Genomic DNA, 23,279 nt, shown 5'->3' with positions numbered 1-23,279 from the left:
ATGGGAGGGCGCTGCAGACTTAGAAAATATATTGATCATCATCTATAGATGCGTTAACCTCCAGTGGTGCATTTCAGTACAGGAAATTCTCTCTGTGTACGTGCTTATCACCTCGTACAACCTCCCATCCCGCCTCCATCTCATGAGCTCACACCGTGTCGCACTTAAAAGGAGTTCCCAGCAGCAGGTAAACTGTCACAACATAGCTGCGTGTGAGACTGCTCCTCTTCAGTTTTGCAAGTGGATGCTTGAAGCCTTAGAATAACCACAGTTGAGTGGAAATACACTTAATTCCTCTTTGAGTGCTTAAAACCAATCAGAAAGATGTCTGGATTTTTCCAAATGTTGAGAAAAAGGAAGGAGGTGAGATCATCATCATTATTATTATTACTCTTGCATTGAGTTATATCCTGTGTGTGGGGCATTGTGTGTTTTAATTTGTTGGATTGTTTTTTGTGCTGTAGCTCATCCCTCTGATAGGGTTTATGGCTTTTGCTGCAACAGGAGCCACCTCTGCATCGATCTACTTTCTGTTTACTAAACCTGACGTTATGTGAGTGTTACAAAGCTCCTTCTCCTTTATTAAAATAATGCATTTGTCTTATGTTTTTTAGATTCATTTGCACTTCTATCTTACTTTCACACCTGCTTAAACTCTGTTGTGTACAAATACTTAAAAATGCATTTAAATTTACTGTTTATAGTTTGAATAAGACCAGCAACCCAGAGCCATGGGAGAGGCTGGACCCGTCAAAGCCCCAGAAGGTAATGTAATTGCATTGCAGAGCACTTAATAATGTTTATATTTTGGCTAATAAGCTTTCCGGTTCTTATCAGCACCAAAACATAAGCAGACTCTCCTCCTGCAGCTTCAATCTGCTGAGTCATTGAGGAAAGAATTTTATCATTAACGCCGGTCATTAATGTCATCGAGAGAAAATAAATTACCACAAATAATGGCACAGCCCCGGTGCGGCCACATCATTAAGTCTGTTCAGTGTAACACTTATAAATAGGTCAGACGAAGCCTCGTTATGTTTTTTCTTTTAAATTTCTGGCATTTCATTGCAGCTCATCACCATCAATCAGCAGTGGAAGCCCGTGGAGGAGCTGGAGATCGTGAAGAGCCTCACAAAGTGAAAGAGCCCGGGTTTCTCCCGAGAGTCTGACGACACGCCTCCGCTCCCACCCCCCCATTAGTCTAACAGAATCGTTTCTGCACAAACTAGGACGCTTTGACACTCAGTGTGCGGAAATGCTTCTGCTCAACTGGTGGGGTTCACCCTGCTCTGTACTGACCTTTCTCAAGGACATCCAACACATCACATCACAATAGGCAAATATGGTAACTGACGACCGTGCAGCCTTTGAGTCCGAGGATGATAATGTTATCTTTCTCTGGGTCTCTGTCAGTATATATTATTACAGAAGTATATATCATTGAATTTATTTTGCCAAGGTTGGTGGTCCACGTGTTCTTGCTGTAGATGTGAATGTACGATAGTGTTTTAATGGAAAAGACACAGAATGTTGATTTATTTTGTAATGTACTGTACAGTGATAATAAAGTATTTTAAAATTTTGCTGTCCCAGTGCTGCTTTTGTGCTTTATTCAAACTAACATATTTAGATGTGCTGTCTGCTATAAAACTATAAGCATCATTTAATTCTGAGAGTATGTTTGACCTAGAAATCCATTATGAAGTTAAATGTAGCCAAAAGAGATGCCACACATGGTTAGTTTTAAGCTCTTGTGCATTTTTCTTATTAACAGCAGCTTCATGACATCAACACTGCTGTTTTTCACACCAAACATGCCAACTCATCAAAACAGGGAGGGTGCAGGTGTTACTAATAAGCTTAACCAGCAATACGAGAACCCCGGGGCTAAAAGGCAGCTGAATGGAATTCAGTCTCATTATTCTAATGTGTTTGCACCTGATGTCCACATGCTATCTGTGACACGTCCTGTAAAAGATCTCATTAAAAAGGCAGAACACCAAAAACGGTTCAAAATTCACCTTTACACTTTTTCAAGTGAACATAGGAAATTTAGGGCAATCAAAATAAAGTTCCCTCTTAACTGATGAGGGACATTTTCCAAAATAAACACACTGCTCGAGTTTTAAAAAATAAACCTATTGGCTAATTTATAAAATTAGAGATGCAAGCAAATGGGTCACGGGAGCAGATCTGCACAGGCAGCAAGAAATTAGCCGGACAGCCAGGCTGGACCAAGAAATCCACTGTTGAATTTTGAAAAGCTTTACTAAGATACTACGAATCGCTGTTGCACACAGCCTCTTTCACGTAAGCTGGTTATCTTTTTCCAGCACACTGGTTATATAAGGAACATTCATTTGGGGGGTTTAAAGCTCCTCTTAGGCCTGTGTGTAATGAATTAAGAACAGAAAAAAAGGATGGCAACAGAGTCCCAGTGGAGATGTATGCAATTTTCCATCCTCCCCCCTTCCCATTCCATCCCCACCTTTAACCTTGCAGCTCCATTCCAATGCTTCCCAGGTGTCACATAGACAAAATCCAACAATGCTCAAGCAGAAAAGTAAATAGAGATAGAGGCTAATAATCTCAATATCTATAAAAATAATAAGAAATAAGAAATAAACAACGATATATATATATATATATATATATATATATATATATATATATATATATATATATATATATATATATATATATTATAGTATAATATTATAATAAATAAATATAATATTATACTGCATATGCTGCAGACATGCTAATGGAGCATGTAGAGGTGACCAGCATCATGGTACCATTCTTTTAGCAGCTGTTGGTCAAGCAAACAAGCCCCTATGGTAGTGCTTTGTGAGCACGGAGCAGGAAGACATGTCTGTATTTATTTTAAGCTAAGCCAAAGATATGATAGCCGAAGCTTCAATGTGTGCAGGCGTGAAATAATACTCTGTTGAAATTTTTTTTTTTTTTTTTTTTTTTTAATGACATGCTGGAATATTTTGACTAATGAGTTGTTGATTTGGGGGATTTTTTTTCTCTGTATGGTGAAAATAATGCTGTGATGCTGACTAAGAGCAATGTACAGGTCTTCTTATTATCACACAGCTACATGAGCTCATTCCTCAGTTTGGATTAGTGGTCCCCAACCCCCGGGTCCGTGAGTCGTTTGGTACCGGGCCGCGAGAGTTGAGGCTCAGGTGTGAAATGTATAGTTTTCAGGGTTTTTATCGGTTTTCAGCGTTATTTTGTTATCGTTTTTATCGTTAACTCGGTTTTCCTGGGTCTTTTCACGTGTGTTGTGAATAAATCTTCTTTTTTTCGGTACCGGTACTAGTTTTATTTTGTTGTATTTATCCGCGACACCTTGTCCGGTCCGTGAAAATATTGTCGGGCATAAACCGGTCCGTGGCGCAAAAACGTTGACGCTGCCTTAAGGAATATGTCATAAAAAAGTACTCCCCCACAAATAGTTTTGCAGCAGTGACACGGCAGATTCCCTCAATTCCCTCAAGCAGCCACTGTCTAGGTTTTGATCATATTACATGATTTCATAACTAAACTGTTTGCCAAGCCTTGCCAAAGCTTGCATGCAATTGTATAGGTGTGTGTTTGAATTTTTAAGCATTTGTCATCTGAGCAATTTTAATCCACAGCAACTGAGTGAACTCAATCACTCAGCACAAGACGCTCAGACTTAAAGTTCAGCATTAGACGGCTGTTTAGAATTGTTTAGGATGAACTCTTAGGATTCCATTTCGTTTTATTCACCATCTAATCTCCACTCATCTGCTCCTTTTATGGCCGAGTGGGCATTCAGTGCTCCCATTGTGTTTCAGCATAACAAACAATCCTCTTAACACCCATACTGCATCTCATAAAAGAGCGATAACACCAGAAAGTGTCCGTCCTTTCAAGGCACCACGTGCCCTTCCACAGCCTGCTGAAACAGTGATGGTCCTTAAGGATGAGTCTTATGACTTATTAACCACTAAACAAAGAGAAAGTAAGCAGACGAGTAATGGGTTTTGTTTCCTGGTCCGTCTGGGCTGCTCTTATTTTTCAGGAAGTTCATTTTCTGCTTGGTTTCAGTTACATGTTGAATTATTAACGCACATGTCGGACATCTTAAAAAACATTTCCTTCCTCTGTTTCTCTGATGCTGCGTATGCCGTGAGAGGTGTGTATATATACTACACATACTGTGGACAAGCGCCAACTTGCACTGAGGCTAGTGCAAGTGCTCTCATGTCAAATATAGGCTACTACAGGAGCAGAGGTCACACACAACAGTCACAACATGCTTCTTTTATCAGGGAGGGGAGTGCAGCTGAAAGCCTATTTAGGGGAACAATGACAGAAGAGGAAGGATATTTTGTGTGTGTGTGTGTGTGTGTGTGTGTGTGTGTGTGTGTGTGTGTGTTCGTACGTGGTGTTGGAATTTGTGTACGTGACTATGAAACACATCACGACACCACAGATCATGTGACGTCCAAGCAAAGCAGGTATTGTTTGCAAGGCACGTTAAAAAAAATAAGAGATGGAATTTCCCCCTCAGCTAACAGGGGTACAACTTTAAGACTTAAAAAGTTACCTTCTGCCACTTGTTGTCTCTGAATTAGTATTTTTTAAACATGCATGTGTGTGATCTTAAGTGTGATATGCTGCGACTGTAGTAGTTACTTGTAACACGAGAGAGACAACAGCAGCGTTTTATGGCCCCCTAAAGTAAGGTAGGGCAGACAGGTACATGCTGTAAACAGTTCTTCCTTTGCCAGACTGCCTTTGGTTCACTGCTTCAGGGGTTTTTGATAAAGAAGTTGTTGCCTGGAAACTGGGGCACTCCTAGATTTTTTTGATATTGTCAGTACTTAACCTCTGATATCTCTACATTTTAAACATTAACTTTGCTCTGTGTATAAAAGCCTCTAACAATGACTCTTTTGATGCTCCATTGCATAATTATGAGTAATCTGGAGTATGTTTGTCTATTTAAAGCTTGATAATCATAAGCACACACTGTGTGTTGACATATTAATAGGTCAGTTCAATAATTTCATTTACTTATTTATGTTCTAGTTTTTCAGTTTCATTCTGTGAAGACAATAATGGCTCCGTGTGACAACAAGGCATTCATTCAACACCACTCTGCACTGTCGTGCTGTAAAGGCAGTTTTGCTGTATAAACAATAGATTCACCATCCACCCATCCACCTATCTGCTCATCCATCCAATTAAGGTTTTTTTTTTTTGTGTGTGTGTGTGTGGGGGGGGGGGGGGGGGGGGGGGGCTGGAGCCTATCCCAGATGTCACTGTGAAAGAGGTGTGGCACAATGGTTTCTAGTCCATCACAGGGCTGTTCACCACAAGGAAACATTTAATTATTTTGTTGTTTTTAGAAGTGCACCACCTAGCGTTGAACAGTGAGTGTACACTTACTGGCCACTTTATTAGGTACACCTTGCTACTTGTTGTGTCAAAAAGTAATCGTCTGAAAAAAGTAATTTTTGAATTCCTGTGTGGGGTTTTTAATGTCTAATATCTTTATTTATATTGGCAAATAAACAAAGTATAATATTATACTGTAATAAACAGGATTCATGAAGAATGTATATAAAAAGAAAATTTTGCAAGTATCTTCACAACTCTGCGTTCTTGTAAATTATCAATCACTTAAGTTATCTTTATAAAACTTTTTGTTATATGTGTTATATATTCTGCCCTCTTGGCCAGATCTCTCTTGAAAAAGACATTTTTGATGTCAATGAGACTTTTTATCTGGATAAATAAATAAAATGAAAGAGTCACTTTGTCAGAAACTGATTGCAGCTTCTACCTATGATAGGAATGTTCTTTCTGGTTCAACATGACTTAATATTATCATGAGAGATATGTTTGGCATATTGTTTTTTTTTTTTCACAGATTTTAGGCCATTTATTCATAGCTATTTATTACCGTTTCAATTCTCAAATCCCTTTTTTGGAACAAAATCCAGGATGAACTTTGTTTTCACCTTCAGAGCAGCCTTAATTCTTCATGGCATAGTTTTGACAAGGTGCCCAAATTATTCCTCAACGAGTCTGGTACATAGTAACATGACAGCATCACACAGTTGCTTCATACTTCCATGATAAGAACTTACCTGTTCCACCACATCCCAAAGGCACTCTATTGGCTTGAGATCTGGTGCTTGTGAAGCCATTGCTATGATCAAGAAACCAACTGGAGATGACTTGAGCATGATGGAAGCTGCCAACAGAAGATGGGCACACTGTGGTCATAAACGGCTTGATAACAAAAAGATTGAGGTAAGCTGTGGTGCTTAAATGGTCCAAAGTGTACCAAAGAAATATCTCCCACACCACCAGCAGCAGCCTAAACGATTAATACAAGGCAGGATGAATCCATTGTTATATGTAATTTATCCTAATTCTGACCCTGGCATCCAGTTGTATCAGCAAAAATCTCATCAGACCAGACAACATGTTTTTACGGTTTTCTGTTGTCTAGTTTTGGTGAGCCTGTATGGAATTTGCATGTCATCCTGTTTTTTACTGTGAAGCACTTTGGTGTACCCCCTGGTCATAAACGTGCTATATAAATAAAATTGTATTGTATTGCATTGTACCTACTCTAAATGGCTGTGATTGGTCACAAATACTAGGAAAAGTGCTATATAGATGCCGTCGCCTTCCTGTTATTTTGGAACAATCTGGTTATTCTCCTCCAATAACAAGGCATTTCCATCCAGAGCAGTACCAGGGAGTAATTCACAATTTCCAATTTCAATAAAAACTGTCCTGTTTTTCTTTTTCTTTTAACTAAATCTAAAGATTAAGAGTTGTGAAAAAAGTCACTTTTTCATATTTTAAATGTTATTCTTTATAAATTAATTACTTTAGTGTAGTATGAATGGCAACAGGTTAGATCTTAATGAATAGGAAAACCTTTTAAAAGTTTTTAAAATACAGTTAAAAGTCCAAAATCAATCCTCTCAAATTTTACAAAGCTGTACAGTGGGCCAATTCTTGCCCCTGGGCCTTATGTTTGACACCCACAGTCTTGACTATGGCTACATGCCCAGAGTTGCTATATGTGATTGGCTAATTAGCGAGTATTAGCAACCAGCAGTTGAATAGATGTACTTAATGAAGTCAGTGTACACCTAAATGAGGTCTGTATTGAGCTACAATGTTTCTAACAAAGATTTGCAACTTCTATATTCAGGCTTCTTAAAATTCCAGTTCTTTTTTTTTTTTTTGTAATTGTAATATCATTCAGAATAAAATATTACAACTTTACAATTAGCAACAGAAAAGAGATAAAGAAAAGTAAACATTTGCCTCTGCTCACTGCAGTTCTATTATTATGCTGCCTTGTGAGCTCGGTTTGTCAAGAAAATCATGGCAGAAACACAAAAAATTAAAACATTTTATTACAAACAAAAACAGTGATACCGTTCCTGAATTTCCTTGGTGATTAATATCAGAGACATGGAAAGGTTTGAGCACAACCCCCCACAGCCTCTTAATAAGTGAAAGAAAGAACATTTTAAAGATCATAACTGGCAAATTGCAACCTCCTCCATCAAAACAACACAACTCTGAAATACTGGACAACTCTGAAATACTGGACATACACCTGTGTGTGTTAAAATAATGTCAGTTGATGATATGGAAAAGAAAGTGGAGTATATAGGATGGATGACACCATGCTGAAGCTATCCGTTTGAGCACATCCCCTTAGTTAAAGTCATGATTTGATTGTCAGTTGCCTTCTCATCACAATTGAGAAAATGTCCGTATCAAAAAATGCCAATTAACTTTAAATGATGGTCATTTTAGTAATTTAAGAATTTCTAAGGTTATTTATTCTCTTAAAGTCTGCCTTTTTACAGACATCAGCTAAATAACATGAAAGCTCCAAAGCACGTAATGAGCTACACTGTCTCCTAAAGGGATGCAGTGGTGCAGGTTTTGCTCACTTATTCCACTTGTATAGAGTACAGTGCCTCACTCTGACCAAATATCTTGTTAGACATGAGGTATGTCAGCTGACATGCTTTGTACGGTAATAAAAATCATAATGTGCAGTTATAACAAAAGGTAAGATTTACGTCTTATAACAAAGCATCAGTGGTGACAAATCAATCTATAAAACAAAAAATAAAAGGTTACATGGTTTAGAAGAGGCTTTGATGGTGAATTAAGGGCAAGTTTTTGTCATCTGACTCAGGTAAAACATTCAACTCCCACTTCAAAAGCTTTGCAAACGTGAAGACGTGAGGCCCCCAGAGGCTGTAGATCTCTCTTAATTAGATCTGTTGTTATTCCTCTGCCTGTCCTTTAGCACCTCTCTCTTTCCAGTTACATCAGTGTGCTGTGGATCCTGCTGTGCCACTGAGCTGCAGCAGCACTGTTACATTCAGGGCTCTCTATATATTGCGTTCTCTGCCATCCGACACTGTGTGATTATCTGCTGACCTCCCTCTTTAGGCGCTAGCCTCCTGGCAGTTTGTGCAACTGCGTGCCACCCTCTGCCTGTGTGTCTGGATCTGCACTGTGCACCTGGTGAGGCCGTAGGTGTGAAGCAGCATGTGACGCGCCTTTGCCTGGACCTCCTCCCAGTTGTTAGCACTGGAGGGCGCTGTGCACACAAAGAGACATTTAAATATATTATATATACATACAAACAACAACAACAACAACTTGCAACTAACAAACAAACAGCTTAGGATAATTAGAGCTGATGACGCCAACAGACTGGCTCTGTGATTGGCTGCACACTGGACACCGTTTAAACTTTGGTGGAGAAATTATGCATCACGGATAATCCTGTCCACAGTCTGTACCACTTACTGGACAGGAGGTGTTTTCTCCTCTGAGATTCATCCAGCTGTGCTGCCGTGAGGACAGATGCAGGAAATCTCGCACTAAGTCCAGACATTGCAACACATCTGTCTGAGCAGTATACCAACATGACCAGGCTTTCGATTGACAAACTTAAAAACCTCAGTCAGAGGTGAGGGGTGTGACAACAGCAGTTAGCAGCTTTCTTTGTTAATCCAGGCTTTCTGCTTCTGGCTCTGGGCATGCTTACATCCCAGAGGGGCCGATGGCGCGATATGGCAGCCTCGCTTCTGTCAGTCTGCCCCAGGGCAGCTGTGGCTACAACTGTAGCTGCCTCCACCAGTGTGTGAATTTGAGAGTGAATGAATAGTGGAATTGTACAGCACTTTGAGGGCCCCAAAAAGCGCTATATAAATGCAATCCATTATTATTATTATTATTATTAAATTCATCTGATCACAAACACACGCAGAAGAATAAATGTAATAGTATATTTACACTAGTGTGCTCTTTTTAAACTGCATGCACTTAAACATTAATGGTTACTCAGTGCATTCAGCTCTGACACTATCCCATAGCCTAATAAAGAAGAGAACTCAATTTGGTATGTCGCCATATCAAAGTGAAATTAATTTGACTGATTTTTGGCGATGAATAACCTAAAACTGTAACAGATCAGTTTTCTAATGTGTGCTGCAGTAGCTGCAATTCCAACAGCAGGAAAAAAATAAAAGAGCCATCATCGAAGTTAATGTAAATTAAAGTGACAATGTGATGCACTGTTTGTGTTGCCACAGCTGGGTCACATTTTGGCTGTGTTGACCTCTACAAGATGCATCTATATGCATTCCTGCAGCAGAGAATCCATTCTGAAGAGGATACCATGAATAAAAGAATCAGTGAAAATGTGGCACTTCCAGTTTCAGTTTACTTCCAGGTGGTTTTAACCTGAAACTCTGACCACAATCTGCTCCTGACCATGTTATGTGCTATGGTAATTTAATTCAGTTTAATTCAGAACCTACAACAATACAGAGAAATCCCCCAAAATCAAACAATTCCCTATGAGCAACCGCTTAAAGAAAGTGGGGAGGAAAAACTCCCTTTTAACAGGAAGAAACCTCTGACAGAACCAGGCTCAGGGAGGGGCAGCCATCTAGGAAGTGTTAGCCGACACACTGTGGAGGAGAGTGAGAGATTAATAATAATGAATGAATGCGGAGTGGTGTATAAACACACAGAGTGAAAAGAGGTGAGTGAAGAAGAAATACCCTCAGAAGCCTACAGCTATTGAAGCACAGTGACTCTTAACACTTTATTAGTTAATAGAGGGTTCATGGTCACCTGATCCAGCCCCAACTATGAACTTTATATTAAATTTAAAAAAAGAAAAGAAAAAAGGAAAGAAAGAAAAGAAAGTTTCAAGCCTAGTCTTAAAAGTAGAGAGGGTGTCTGTCTTTCGAATCTGACCTAGTCAGGTAAAAAGATTTCCAACCTGCACTGTTACAACACATAACACACACAGACACTAAACTGCTTTACTGCACTGAACTGCATTCTGTTTTTACTTCGTTAAATCTGACAATTTTACACATTGTATTCTATTGTAGTTAAGTGGAACTCTATTGTAGTGCTTTACATATTAGCATAAGAAGCCAAAGATCCCAGGAGGGGACACGAATCCCTCTGGGATTGTGTCAGGATGGTGTAAAACCTCTGCCAAATCAAACATGCAGAGCTACCCACTATTGTGACCCTTTCCTAAAGGTCAAATGGAGCAGATGAAAGTCGCTCTTTATACTATTGTACTGAGTTGCATAACCATTAAAGATAGTTGTTGTATGTTTGTTATAATGACATTTTTGGCTGCTTTAACACAGGCACGTCCAAGCTTCGGAATACATAAAGTTTATATTATCTTAAGGTGGACGTGGCCATTGTGAGTTTGGCATTCTGGTCATTGCTAAAGAAATCAAGAAATCAAATTTTTATCATATTTAATTTTAGGCTGATATCTGCAACTATTATTGAACTGACTTTTCTGTAGGCAGTGAAAGTTCATGCTCCAGCTCCAACAATCACTGAACAGCTCCCTCTTGTGTACAATCTACAGCTTAGCGCATGAGTGGACTGTTCTGTGTGCCACATTTGAATACAGTTAAGTGGGTCAGAGTTAAACAGTGAAAGCCAGTTTTATACACTAGTTTGTTGCATTGGCTTTAAAAATTAGAAATAAGTGTTTATAAAGTAAAAGCTTGAGTTAATAGTTGTCTAACAATGATAAATAAACATGGGTGAAAGAAAAATGAAGAACTGGCACTTTACTTTTAAAAGTTTGGGCCACACAAATGTTTTTTCCACCATTTTTAAACATACTCTAGCACGCTACATTTCACAGCAACCAGTATGAGCACTTCTCCTGCAAATCTTCCCTGCTGTCATGTCCGATGGGGCCAGAATTATGAAAACAAACAAGTCTGAAAACAAAGAAATTCCAAAGAAGGCTGTGATACAGATGGACAAAGACTCTACACAGACCCTTCGCTTCTGACAAATCAGTACAGGAAATGGCACAAATAAGAGAAGCTTGCTAAACCACAGCCCAGACGTGCTTCCTCAGCAGAAAGTTCATGACTTCACTAACTTGGCTCAATCTTGCACAAAAGAAGTCACTGCCAACAGATTTTTAAAATATATTTAAACTAGACTTAAAGGAATTTTTAATGTAAATTTTACTTTTTTTGTCAATTCTGACTACATGGTTATCATTGTATAAGCTCCCTGAATAATCCTTGTTATTGATAATTGTTCTGCTCTTGTCCTGAAGGAAAAATTAAATCCAATTTGGTACTGGCAAAGTATACCTAATGAAGTGGCCAGTGAGTGCATTACATCCATTGTAAAGTACACGACTAAAGAAAAAGTGCTCATTATCTGTGTGCAAACAATGACAACTGTTTTTTGTGTGAAAAGAAGTTCTGTTTGTCAGTGTTTCAGTAGTTTCTAGGTAACATTCAAGAAGATGTTTCGTCAATTCCAAATTGAACAGGGTTTTTCCTGCATACAGAAATCCCCCCAAAAGCTTTAGCCAGATGAAAAATCACCTGCTCTGCACTGTCAGGAAATTGTGTTTTTTATTTTCAATTACATTACACATTTCTTATTGCAGCTACTCACTGAGCTGGAGATGCACCAGTGCTGCAGTCTTGTCTGCCGTCAGCGCCCAGACGTTCAGCTCATCGACCGATTGGACATCCTCCAGCTTAAGGAGGTCCTCTCTGATTCGCTGAGTGTCCAGGTGCCTGGGAACACCTGACACAGCAAGATAAAACGTCAGCAAACAAATTAGTGTGCCCATCCCACTCTACACTGTTTAAAGTAAACAGAATGCCCTGATGGGATTCTGCAAAAGGAGATGGGACTTACCCTCCAAAACGATGACTCCTGTGTCTCGTAAGATGCGTAATGTGGTAAAAAGAACCAGAATGGAGAAGATGTACGTGCAGATGGGGTCTGCCAACTTTAACTCTGGCTGTGAAATCACAAAGCTACATCAAGCCTCCTGAATCTTCTCAATTAATCTTCTTTTTATATTTTATTAAATACAATTCATCCTACATCAGACCTACACTGTTGTAAAGCTCCATAACTACTACTTCCAAAAGGCAAAATTCCCATGTTTAACAACTTCAGTGACATTTCCATTTTAGTTAGTTTAATTGGTTCTAAATGCAGGTTTGATAAGGATAAAGGGACATCAACACTTCTTTTTAACTTGTCACTGAGGAAGATAAAACAAAACTTTTTCACTTTATGCTGTGGAATAACAATCAAGATCATTTTCAATCAGTTATATTAAGCATGTCTCAAATGAAATTTATGCAAAGCAAATACACCTGCAGTATTAAAAATAAATATAAGCTGTTAAAAAAAGCAAACAAACACATACCTTGAACCGGACAATGTAAGCAGCTATGAGCACTCCGACACTCTGGAGGAGATCTCCCAAAGCATGGATGAATGCAGCTCTTACGGCGAGGCTGCCATGTGTCCTCTGCTGCTGAGCCGACTGTGAACTTGAAGCACCAGCAGAGGCGGGAGACTGACCGTGGCTGTGGCCGTGGCCGTGGCTATGTGAGTGCAGGTGACCATCTTGGTTTAACAAGAAGCCCATTCTATAATAGCCAAGGAAGCAAACAAGAAGTAATTGAGTCATTTGGTATATTTTTTTCTTCCCTGCTGCCACCAGGGGTTTAAAGACTTGCAGTCACAAGCTGTGGTTAAACATTACACACTGAAGATGTGTGCAGTGTTACTTACATAATGTTAACAGCCACCCCCACAGCTGCTGTGATGAGCATGACATCGCCGTCTATGCTGAAGTCCTGTTTTATTGTCCTCTGAACTGCCTCATAGAGTAGTATGCCAGTCAGTATATAGATGAGCAGCACACTGAGGACTGCTGCTACCACCTCTAGAAAGGAAGAAACAACCAGTTTATCTTTATCTGCCAGTCTAGGAAATTAAGGCTTTTTTTTTTTAAGACCATCCAATCTAATCTCGCATTTCTATTCAATGTTACTAAGTATTATCAGGCAACTTAGAATACGATACTATCATGATATAACACTTCTATGACACTACCCCCCAAAAAGCAGAAATGATCTTATTATTACTCAGTTACTATAACTCAGTTCATTCGCTCTGCCCACTGTGGACCATTTTCTTCCTGTCAGGTTTAATTTTTACTGCAAGTTAAACAGAGTTTACTGCACCTTCACCCCCCGATCTAACATTTGTTTTCCAAGTTATATGCTGTTCCTGATCAAATATAATTTCTATTTATGGCTCAAACACAAGTCTAGTGTGAACTTTAATTTTAATTTAAGTGGACACCACCATGTGGGGTTTTCCCGGCTCAGAGAGACTTTTTCTTCTATGTAGGAAAAACCCTTCTATTTGTCTACTGACAAATTGTTCCTCCCCAATACCCTATGTTAGTTTTTTCCCTGTTTTAGTTTATTTCTAGTCCACCTTAAGCTCATGTTTTGCTTTGTATTATTTCACCATGTCTTATCCGAGCCAATGAATATGCTGTTTAAGAAGACATAAATCTTAGAAGAATGAAGAAATTTGTAGTGTTAAAAATGTGCTCTGTCATATTTATAAGTGTTGAACTGATAAAATGTAGCAGACCAAAGCAATCACGTGTCAAAGAGGTGCGTATTAATTAATTAATGTATTAAAGAAAGCAAAAAGAAAACAACAAAAGAAAAAACACAACTATCCTGGTTTACATTACATTTAAATACAAAAAGAAAGAAAACTGTAAGTCAGGTTCCCTGCTGGGTCTTTTATTATCCCAGAGAATCCTCAGAGATGTCTTCCAATAACCATAGATTTCCACATTTCACAAATGGAACCAGCTCGGATGAACTTTTGGCGTTTCTGACTTTTGGTCAAACAAAACAGAGCAAACTGAATGTGTTAACTAGGCCTTGCCTAGTAAACTAAACAAACTAAGATAAACTGATAATAAAAATTATAACGGACTGCAACTTTACAACACTTCTGCTGGAATAATATTAGCTGAGGTCACAAAGCATTAGCTGAATATAAACTAAAACACTCTAATATCAAACTATTTTCAGAGACATTCCCTCTCATAGCTGATATTCTACTTCAAATGTCTAGTACAGTTTCAGCTAGAGAAGAAGAAAAGGGCAGTCAACACAAACAAATAGAGCAACTTAATCTAGGATTCGGGGGCCTTTAGATCCAAACAGAGTGACCACACTAACCGCTGTGCAAGGACTCCAAAACTTAGAAAACAATGCGTCCTGTAGTTCAAGTAGTTGCCATCTACATGAATGATTGCACTTCAACAAGAATTTTGTAATAAATCCAGAGACACATGAAGACATTTATATATTTACTTTAACTCTACTTCCATAAAACAGAAACAGTGGTTTATAACCAAAGGATAAACATTTATAACAGATAACATTCATAGAGTCAACATGACATTTATCAGTTTCTGGCAGAGCTTTTACAATTATGCATCTCTAATGCTGTAAGGCAGAGATGTCAAACTGATTTTACACCATTGGGCACATACTGCCCAAGTTTATCTTAAGTGGGCCGGACCAGTTAAAGTCCCCTTTCCATCAGTGTAAAGAAGTTTAACTACACATCTAATCCCTGAGATATCTTAATAAAAGAAATAAAAGGTGCAATTTCTCAGCACGTCTCTTTGGGCTTAAACTGTAAGAAATAAATCTTTAAAACAGAAAAAGTTCTGGGAGTTCGTTGGCCAGGCAGACCTGGAATTATAACAAAAATGAGAACATACCTAGACGATGGAGTCCAAAAGTGAATCTCTTGGTTGGTGGTTTAGTCGTAAGAAAAAGGGCCAGCATAGAAAACAGAATACCCACAACATCGGCTAAGATGTGCAACGCATCGGTCATGATGGCTAAACTGTTGGACACATAACCACCTGAAAGCAAAACATAATAGTAATCACAAAACTTGTGTGTAACTAATACACCATTAAAAAGTACTGTTTTACTAGAGACAACTGAGACGTAAAGAAGACAAGAGCAGTCCAGTTCATGCGGGTTCAAAACAAGAACTGCAGATAAAACCTTGATTAAACATGACTTGTATTTTGTGTTTTTCTACCATCTTTTTTTCTTTCTGGAATAATTATTTTTTAACCGGGGCTAAGTAAAATCACTAATCTATGAGATGGCTGGCATCAAGAAACAGGAGAGGTTTTAACCCATGCCTGAAATTAATGTTTGACATGTATAATCAGTCATAGGATCTGCAGGCTGCCTGCATTCCTGACATGCAGCGTACACAGAACACCAATGAAGCAAATGCTGCCACTTTTCTGACTCTAAAACTTTGAGACATGTGAATGAAATCTACTGGCTCACACTTACCTAATCTTCATGCTTTATGGTGTTTTTGTTTTAAGAAAGCTGGCCTTACATGGAAGCCTTTTATTGCTACTGACATCTTATTCTCCTCATATTGTTCATAGATTTGTTATTAAGTTTCTTCTTGTGATCAACCACACAGTGACAAAGCTCTTACCTATAATTTCACCCGTCATAAAGAGAAAATACAGCAAAGCTGCAATGCCAAGCCTCTTCATCACCCTCCTGTGTTTGATGGCCTCCCGCTTTCTAGTGCAGCTGTCACAAGGATCCATGTTTAGCCCCGGGCTGCCCAGGCTGGAAGACGAGTCCAGCAGGGAGTCATCATCATCTGCCACCAGCGTGTTCACGGCCACACCGTTGGACGAAGCTCCGGCGGAATAGTCCGACATCTCTCCAGACACCACGACCTTCAGCTTGTTGAATCTGGGCGCCTCATCGTCTGCCAGCTCGTCCGAAAAATCGAAAGGTGCCGTGTCGCTCAGGTCCCAGTCGCTTCGCTCCCTCCTGAAGGCGGACCGCACCTTGCCGAACAGGCTCCCACCTGACATCTTTGATACCGATAAGGGTGAGCTCTGTCTGTAGGCTGCTGTTCTCTGGGGTAATCATTCACGCTTTTCTAGCGGGTGCTCGACGGTGGGATTGTACGTCTACTCCATCGCAGCAACTGCAGGACAAAAAAAGAAGTGATATCAAAAACACACAGAAAGCATCCCTTCACGTTCGCACAGCTCATCGATTTCTACAGCGGGGTCTCAAAGAGCTATTTACACGACTGACAAAAAGCTGAACTTACGTTTCAAATATAAGACCTCAAGTCGCTCACTTTTCCACGTGAGCCGATGAACTTTGAGTTCAACAGTCCTCCTAAAAACAGTATTGGCTAAACAGTAGCAAGCTAGCTAGTAAATGTTAGCTACTCTGTGGTGTTGGCTGGCTGACTCTCACACAGTCAGCACAGCGCGGAAGACTGTGAGGAAACATGAGCGGGACTTACCACTAACTGTTCCCTCAGACTGTTCAAACTTATTTCGTTCCCACGTTAAAAACGGTCATGTCAAAAGTGGTTGAACCGCCAGAGTCGAGGAAAAGAACTACCTCTGTACTGCTGTTGACACATTCCCAGCAGCAAGTTTGGTTTCACAGGCACAGTCACGTGATTACACAGATCACATGACGGGTCTTTTTTTTCCCCTTTTAAGACGCAGTGACAAATCCAAAATATTTCCGCTCTGTTTTCTTCTTTTTTCGTTGCTAACATAGCCGTACTAATCACGGCTACAGTTACTGATACATGCCGATTAAACCAGGTAAGGTGCTGACTGCTGTTTACAGACTGCCGAGCCGCTGCTCTGCCTCTCCTGGATCACGCTGTGCTCATTATGGAGCAGCTGAGCAAGCTAGCTAGTTCTTCACAACGTTTACATACCTGATGCTCGATCAGCTGATATTTGCCTCTAGATAAAACAGTAAAACTCGACTGTCTGCCTTTTCTGTGCCTCTTTGTAGGGTAGAAAAGCACTGGGTCAGTAGAATCGTCACATATGGAGGTAGAAGGAATGGAAGATGAAGGACCTTCGTCCCAAAGTGAACTTCCTCACAGTGAAGGTGTGTGTCAGTGTGTGTGTGTGTGTGTGTTTAAACCTCTGCTGCCTACGCTTGAATTTGCGGTTGGCTTTAACTGCAGGCCCTGACATGGCAGCTCAGACATCCTCAAGTAGTTGTAAAAGGTTTTTATCTACAGCTGAAAGAACGGTTTGTGGAGTTACCAGTATTTCTGCATTTTTTTTACGCATAACGTAGTCAAGGTTTATATAGGTCACAACTATAGATCCACACAGCATGACAAATACATTCACACGACCTCAGCAGTGTTATAGAAATGTGAGAAGTTTAACAAAGCCACTCCACCAAAACAGAAACTGTCTACAAGTGGGAACTTTCATACACATATTGCACCAAGAGCACAATGTGGAATTGTGGTTTCAAAGGGTTGACAGACTTTGGAAATATATATATATATATATATATATATATTAGGGGTGCAACGATACTCGTATCGATATTGAACCGTTCGATACAGTGCTTTCGGTTCGGTACGCATATGTATCGAACAATACAACATTTTTAATTTATTTTATCAACTTTCCTTCTGACGGTGCTGTCTGTGTTGAGCGCTCAGTGGATCTGCGCTCGACAGTGCAGCCTAGGCGGAGTAGTCGAACACAGATTCACTGAGCGCAGGGCAAGCTAGCTAGACAGAAGTTAAGCTCGTTGCAACATGGCAAATTGAACCTCCCCCACCCTCATTCAGATCTGGTGTCTGGAACTATTTTGGTCTTCATGTGATGTATGACCCTGAAGGTAAGCAGTCATGGACTAAAGTAAAACAGTATGTCAGATGTGCCAAGCAATGCTCAATTACATGAGTGGGAACTAGTGTGTTAGCGCAGTTAGCTCGTTAATGTGTTGACGGGGCAATCAGTGGTAGCTCGTTAACGGAGATTTGCCGTGTTGTGGCGTTAACCTCATTTCAGATTAAGGCTGACAGCACTAGTGGGAACACAACGAATATGACTGCACATTTACCCGATAGCATCCTAGTGCAAAGACAAGTGGAAGCAGACAAAAACAACAAGCAGCATGCTACAAACTTTACCGAGTCATTTAGACAGCCGTTAGCACATGATTCTCCTTATGGGGACCTGATATGTTTAATATGCTGCTGAGAATATAGCCTAGAAGAAGCGTATAGTATAGCTTTTATTTTGGAAAGAGACATTTCTCTGTAATAAACTCTCTTTTCCAAAGATGAGTGATTCCTCAATCAGATACAGGGCTCGCAAAATCGCTAGCGATTTTTCCAGTCGGGCTGCCCTGCTCTGCTCGTCGGCCTATCGTAGGAAGGAAAAATATATGTCAATGCTTTTGCATTCTTTCGGAAATGTAGCTGGGTAATTATGTCATTGGCATCGGCCACTGTCAATATGTGACATATTGAAATCGCGTTTGAATTTGCGCTTGTTTTTTGCTTTCACTTTGCAATCGCGCGAACTGTGTATAGAGAGCGACAGCACTGATTGGTGAGTGATGATAATTTGCGCACCAATTCCTCTGACATCGTCTTATCAATCGTTAGCTTACTATGCAAACATGACAAGTGAAATCTCCCGCAGCTTAAACATGTGAGAGGTTGATCGCGCAGAGAATAGCTGAGCGTTATGTGAATGCGTGTGTAAAAGCAGCAGGATATATATTTTAGTTCTGCTGAGCCAAATAAGACAGGTCAGGGTGAAGAAGTGACAGCCAAAGAAAAGCTTACCACAAAACGGAAAAGTTATGACAAATCAGACTAAGGCAAAAAGAAAGTGCAGCTTTATGGTTTCATGGACAAAAGAATTTCTGTGGCTGCAATATGACGAGCTAAATAACCAGGGCTACACATAAGCGGTCGGCAGGTGCGCATTCGCTGTCAAAATAAAAAACGCGCACAAGATAAGAAGTTGCAACGCGTGTTTGCATACATAAGATTTTCAGGAGGAGGACAGACATTTGTTTAGAACTCATAAAGATGTCGAAGAAGCTCCTTTAAGCAATTACTTTGGTGTTCCTCCACCTCCAAAGAAATGTCAGGAGTCCGAACCACAAAAGAAGTGCGTATTCTCGGAAAAGTGGTTGCAGGAGGTGAGCTGGCTTCAAACAAATGATGAACGCACAGAGAGGTGGTGCAGAATGTGCCGTGAAAATTTAATAAATGACAAATTAATAAAAAAGGCATGAACATTTTTTTTTGTATCGAAAAAATATCGAACTGTGACACCAAAGTGTCGAACCGAACCGTGAATTTTGTGTATCGTTGCACCCCTTATATATATATATATATATATATATATATATATATATATATATATATATATATATATATATATGAGAGCGTAATATTTGTATTAAAAATTAATGTGTAATATATTCCCCTTAACTGAAAACACAGAGGTGCCTAAAAACAGACTAACACTTTTTTCTCACATTAGCCAAAGTGTGTTGTTCTTCACAGTAAGTTTTCCATTTTAATGTAACCCCTACACAACCAGCTTTGCAACTATACAAACAGTTGTAATTCAGAAACCTTTCTAATGTTTTCTCTAACCTCATGTTAGGATAATCCCAATGACAACATCTTTATCATACTTTAGAAAGCTTCTCCAGAGAGACACATATTTACACAGCGTAGTGCCATTTTAACATTCACAATGAGAAAATAAAATATTTTATTAAAACAAAAATAGAATAATGGAGGCTTTAACGGGACAGTTGTGAAAACCTGTTATTCATATTATCCATAAAATCAAAATGAAGTATGGATGATGTGATTTTCAGGTGAATTTCATTTAGCGTTCACGGTTTCTCGTGTGGCACCTTGGGGAAATCAACTGGGCACTTCTGGTCTTGAGGTTCAAAGAGTAAAGAACATGCATATAATTTCGATAATTAAATTAAACTGTCACTGCTGCACACAACTAAATTCTGTGGATGGTCCAACAATTAGCTGAAATGCACATGTTTATAGAATGAGGAAAGGATTTTCCACTGTCTACAGCAAAGCTTTCAGCTTGTATTTATGACATTGAAACATCAGCTAATCCAGATCACACTCACAACAAAGAAAGCCAGCATCTCAGTAATTAGAATAAACGAAGTAAAAGGTAGCCTTTTACATTTAAAGGATATTCTTTTTCTTTCATAAATATTCATAAATATTTCACAGATCTACAGTCAGTCCAGCAAGAATCATTGCATCTGGATGGCTCAGCCCCGGTGGAAAATGTGTATGTGGATAAGAAAGCAGTGGACAAACTCACAGAGGGATTCCTCACTCACTACCTACCAGATCTGCAGAACTCTAAGAGAGCCCTCCAGGAGCTCACGTGAGTATTCACGTGTGTCATTGTTTCAGGACCCACTCTTGGGCTTGACATCATGTTAGGGTTCACACATTTGCCTAAAAAATCATAATCAATTACCAAATCAAGCATTCGGAGGTAACCCCTTGTGAATAAGAGAGAAGCAGAAAGTAGCAGGTTCCCTCCATTTCGCTCCGTTTACTGCAGTTTCACCAGTTTTCGGCATGTTCTTGTCCAGCCTGCTTCAGTGGGGGAACTGTAAATACACAAGGGCATTCCAGATCAGGATCTGGTAATCAAATAACATGTCAGGGCAAGTCTGTGCCAAAGGTTGCAATCAAGGATGAGATTGCCCTTGCTGTTGCAATTGTTCTAAGTCCAGTCAGGTAAATGCACACATTGGTGGATCTGAATAATGCCCAAGAGGTTTTTGCTTGTCAGTAATCACTGAACTATTTGCATTAATAAGAAGCACTCATGAACCTGGAGTAGAGACTAAAAAGCTGCTTGGAGAATCTGGCTTTTGTAATTTCAAGTTGCCTTTTGCACAGACAACTCCCTAAAACACACAGGCGCTAACTACAGTAAACACAGTACAGTTGGTTTGACCAGTTCCTCTGATGCTGGCAGTGAGATCATGTGTCATGAAAAACAAACACAAGCTTGTGGACACTTTTAAAAGGGATTTTTTTTTTTTCATCTATATAATCACTTTATTTTCTTGTTTTTCAGACAAAATCAGCTTGTGTTGTTGGACACACTGGACCAAGAAGTCACAAAGTTCAGAGAATGTAATGCCTTACTGGACCTCAATTCCCTGGTATGTGTGAACTGAATTCTAATCTAATTTGTTGTTGTTGTTGTTGTTTGTGCACTCTACATCATCCTACAGGAGTGATTTGTAAGCAAGGCCTTTCTCCTTAGTTTACAGAGGCGAAGGTGTACCACAATAAACTGGTGAACATAAGGAAAGAGATGATTATGCTCCATGAAAAGACAACTAAACTAAAGGTACTATTATCTTAGATGGCACTGGAGGCCGTGCTCTTAAGAGGAGGGCAAAATACTGAATGTAGGCAAATTAATCAAAGCCCTGCATGTTGTGTCCTCTCAGAAAAGAGCTTTGAAGCTGCAGCAACAAAAGCAGAAGGAGGCGCTGGAGAAGGAGCAGCAGCGGGAGAAGGAACTGGAGAGAGAAAGGCAGCTCAACGCCAAACCTGCTAAAAGAACGTAGGATCCCCAAGTGCGTGTGCTGTATTAAAAGACAATATGGGGCAAGGGGGCGGAGGTTTGCATGTTTTAGTCTATTTATTACATTTCTTATTCATTATAAAGCACATTACTGCTAGCCATTTTCCAAAGTGCACAAGTTTAAAATTATAAGATCAAATGAAATGGGGAAATATTATATGAACATCAACCTGAAACATGCTTGATACATGTAATCCATGACAGTTAATATCAAATTCTACTTTAAATTATTGTTAAATGTTAATGCAGAGCTCACTGCTATAAATTTTCTTTGAAATATTGACTGCGTTTGAAGCGTGATTGTTTTAAACGTACGTTATTCCTGTTGCTGGCAGGTTTGTGTGGCACAGACAGAGTTTACCACCTGTTATCTTAAAGGCTGTTTCTGCAGTCGTTATACGCTGAGATTGGCTTCAAAGACGTTTTTGGTTTCTAGGAGTAACGGGAATGGCTGTAAACTGACTAGAATAACTGGAACCTGCTTGAGGTTTGGAGTTGCGACTCTCTGGCACCTTGTTTCTTCATTTCTATGGCAGCACTCACCATCTTTAGATCCATTTCATAAGGAAACAAATTTGGAACAAGATGTAATTTTTCTATTTAAATTGAAAGAAGTGGAAAAAAACGTAAAGAAAATGTCTGTTTAACCGTCTTGAAATCGAAAGATGCTTTGGAAAATGTTTCTCTTATTAAGTAATTCTTCGTACATGGACTAAAACTTGCAAAACCTCTGGTTTGATTGACCCCAGATTACATTGCCAAGAAGACCACAAACCAAAGACATTAACTAAATCATCAAATGCTGGTACTTCCCACTATCAGTGTCTGATGGCACGCCAATTTGTGCACTTCTTCAAACAGAATTGTTGAAAATTACTCACATAGCCATCAGACCACAGCCTGGGATAATCACTGCGCTTGGTGTCATTTGTTGAAGTATTAATAAGTTGTTCCTGGACCCTCTTAGTGTTGAATGTTATAAAACAAGACATGCTGTTTAAAGCCACATAGGTCTGCACTAAATTTGACTGACTGCATTTCTGCGTTCAGATGATGTATAGCTAATTTATGATGGTGGATGAATAAAAATGTATCAAACTTTGCCATCACAATGATCAGTGTCTGTAAATTTGTTTAGTTGACCTTTTGAGAGGCTTCTATGCACTAGTTGTTCCTGAAACCTCAGTATTTGTACCATTAATAAAAAAACAGACTGGTTTATAGTATACGGTCTTATTGCTGTGTTCTTTTGTATTCTGTATTCTTTACATCTCAGCTGTCTGTGTGTGGAAAAATTTAAGGTGAACAGGTCGAAGCAAACTAAAAGTGCAAA

The 23,279-nt window shown here is 39.4% G+C and overlaps 3 protein-coding genes across 6 annotated transcripts; 2 read left to right on the top strand and 1 right to left on the bottom strand.

Moving 5' to 3' along the window:
- Nucleotides 1-83: 83 nt before the first annotated feature.
- On the top strand, nucleotides 84-1,583 carry coxfa4l3 (cytochrome c oxidase associated subunit FA4L3). The gene is made up of 4 exons (XM_085158607.1): nucleotides 84-363; nucleotides 465-553; nucleotides 705-765; nucleotides 1,072-1,583. Exons 1-4 carry the CDS (start codon nucleotides 325-327, stop codon nucleotides 1,138-1,140), a joined length of 258 nt encoding a protein of 85 aa, XP_085014733.1. The 5' UTR covers nucleotides 84-324; the 3' UTR covers nucleotides 1,141-1,583.
- Nucleotides 1,584-7,416: 5,833 nt separating this feature from the next.
- slc30a4 (solute carrier family 30 member 4) lies at nucleotides 7,417-17,364 on the bottom strand. Of its 4 annotated transcripts, none has more exons than XM_085145032.1 (8): nucleotides 17,224-17,364; nucleotides 15,952-16,461; nucleotides 15,200-15,346; nucleotides 13,168-13,321; nucleotides 12,797-13,022; nucleotides 12,274-12,379; nucleotides 12,025-12,159; nucleotides 7,417-8,644 (listed from the first exon to the last, which is right to left on the bottom strand). In XM_085145032.1, the coding sequence occupies exons 2-8, from the start codon at nucleotides 16,343-16,345 to the stop codon at nucleotides 8,490-8,492; spliced, it is 1,317 nt and encodes a 438-aa protein (XP_085001158.1). In that variant the 5' UTR covers nucleotides 16,346-16,461; nucleotides 17,224-17,364; the 3' UTR covers nucleotides 7,417-8,489. The 4 variants fall into 4 exon arrangements, with proteins under 4 accessions (XP_085001158.1, XP_085001309.1, XP_085001072.1 ...); XM_085145183.1 differs by lacking the exon at nucleotides 17,224-17,364 and adding an exon at nucleotides 16,893-17,003; XM_085144946.1 differs by lacking the exon at nucleotides 17,224-17,364 and adding an exon at nucleotides 16,792-16,948.
- bloc1s6 (biogenesis of lysosomal organelles complex-1, subunit 6, pallidin) lies at nucleotides 17,310-23,172 on the top strand. The gene is made up of 5 exons (XM_085145434.1): nucleotides 17,310-17,402; nucleotides 20,560-20,719; nucleotides 21,428-21,515; nucleotides 21,620-21,706; nucleotides 21,810-23,172. Exons 1-5 carry the CDS (start codon nucleotides 17,339-17,341, stop codon nucleotides 21,927-21,929), a joined length of 519 nt encoding a protein of 172 aa, XP_085001560.1. The 5' UTR covers nucleotides 17,310-17,338; the 3' UTR covers nucleotides 21,930-23,172.
- The last annotated feature ends 107 nt before the right edge of the window (nucleotides 23,173-23,279 follow it).

Source organism: Neolamprologus multifasciatus, chromosome 1 (assembly GCF_963576455.1).
Source record: "Neolamprologus multifasciatus chromosome 1, fNeoMul1.2, whole genome shotgun sequence".
In the NCBI taxonomy this organism is placed as follows: Eukaryota; Metazoa; Chordata; class Actinopteri; order Cichliformes; family Cichlidae; genus Neolamprologus; species Neolamprologus multifasciatus.
This window is presented reverse-complemented; position numbering and strand designations above follow the sequence as displayed.

What these genes read in the sequence shown, in the direction of transcription:
- bloc1s6 (XM_085145434.1), top strand. Translation starts at nt 17,339, where the DNA reads ATGGAGGTAGAAGGAATGGAAGATGAAGGACCTTCGTCCCAAAGTGAA. An exon ending in TGAACTTCCTCACAGTGAAG is followed by an intron (nt 17,403 to 20,559) that starts GTGTGTGTCAGT and finishes AATATTTCACAG; the next exon opens with ATCTACAGTCAGTCCAGCAA. An exon ending in AAAAGACAACTAAACTAAAG is followed by an intron (nt 21,707 to 21,809) that starts GTACTATTATCT and finishes GTGTCCTCTCAG; the next exon opens with AAAAGAGCTTTGAAGCTGCA.
- slc30a4 (XM_085145032.1), bottom strand. Translation starts at nt 16,345, where the DNA reads ATGTCAGGTGGGAGCCTGTTCGGCAAGGTGCGGTCCGCCTTCAGGAGG. An exon ending in TATGACGGGTGAAATTATAG is followed by an intron (nt 15,347 to 15,951) that starts GTAAGAGCTTTG and finishes TTTTGCTTTCAG; the next exon opens with GTGGTTATGTGTCCAACAGT. An exon ending in TTTTGGACTCCATCGTCTAG is followed by an intron (nt 13,322 to 15,199) that starts GTATGTTCTCAT and finishes CTTCCTTTCTAG; the next exon opens with AGGTGGTAGCAGCAGTCCTC.
- coxfa4l3 (XM_085158607.1), top strand. Translation starts at nt 325, where the DNA reads ATGTCTGGATTTTTCCAAATGTTGAGAAAAAGGAAGGAG. An exon ending in TGTTGAGAAAAAGGAAGGAG is followed by an intron (nt 364 to 464) that starts GTGAGATCATCA and finishes TTTGTGCTGTAG; the next exon opens with CTCATCCCTCTGATAGGGTT. An exon ending in ACCCGTCAAAGCCCCAGAAG is followed by an intron (nt 766 to 1,071) that starts GTAATGTAATTG and finishes ATTTCATTGCAG; the next exon opens with CTCATCACCATCAATCAGCA.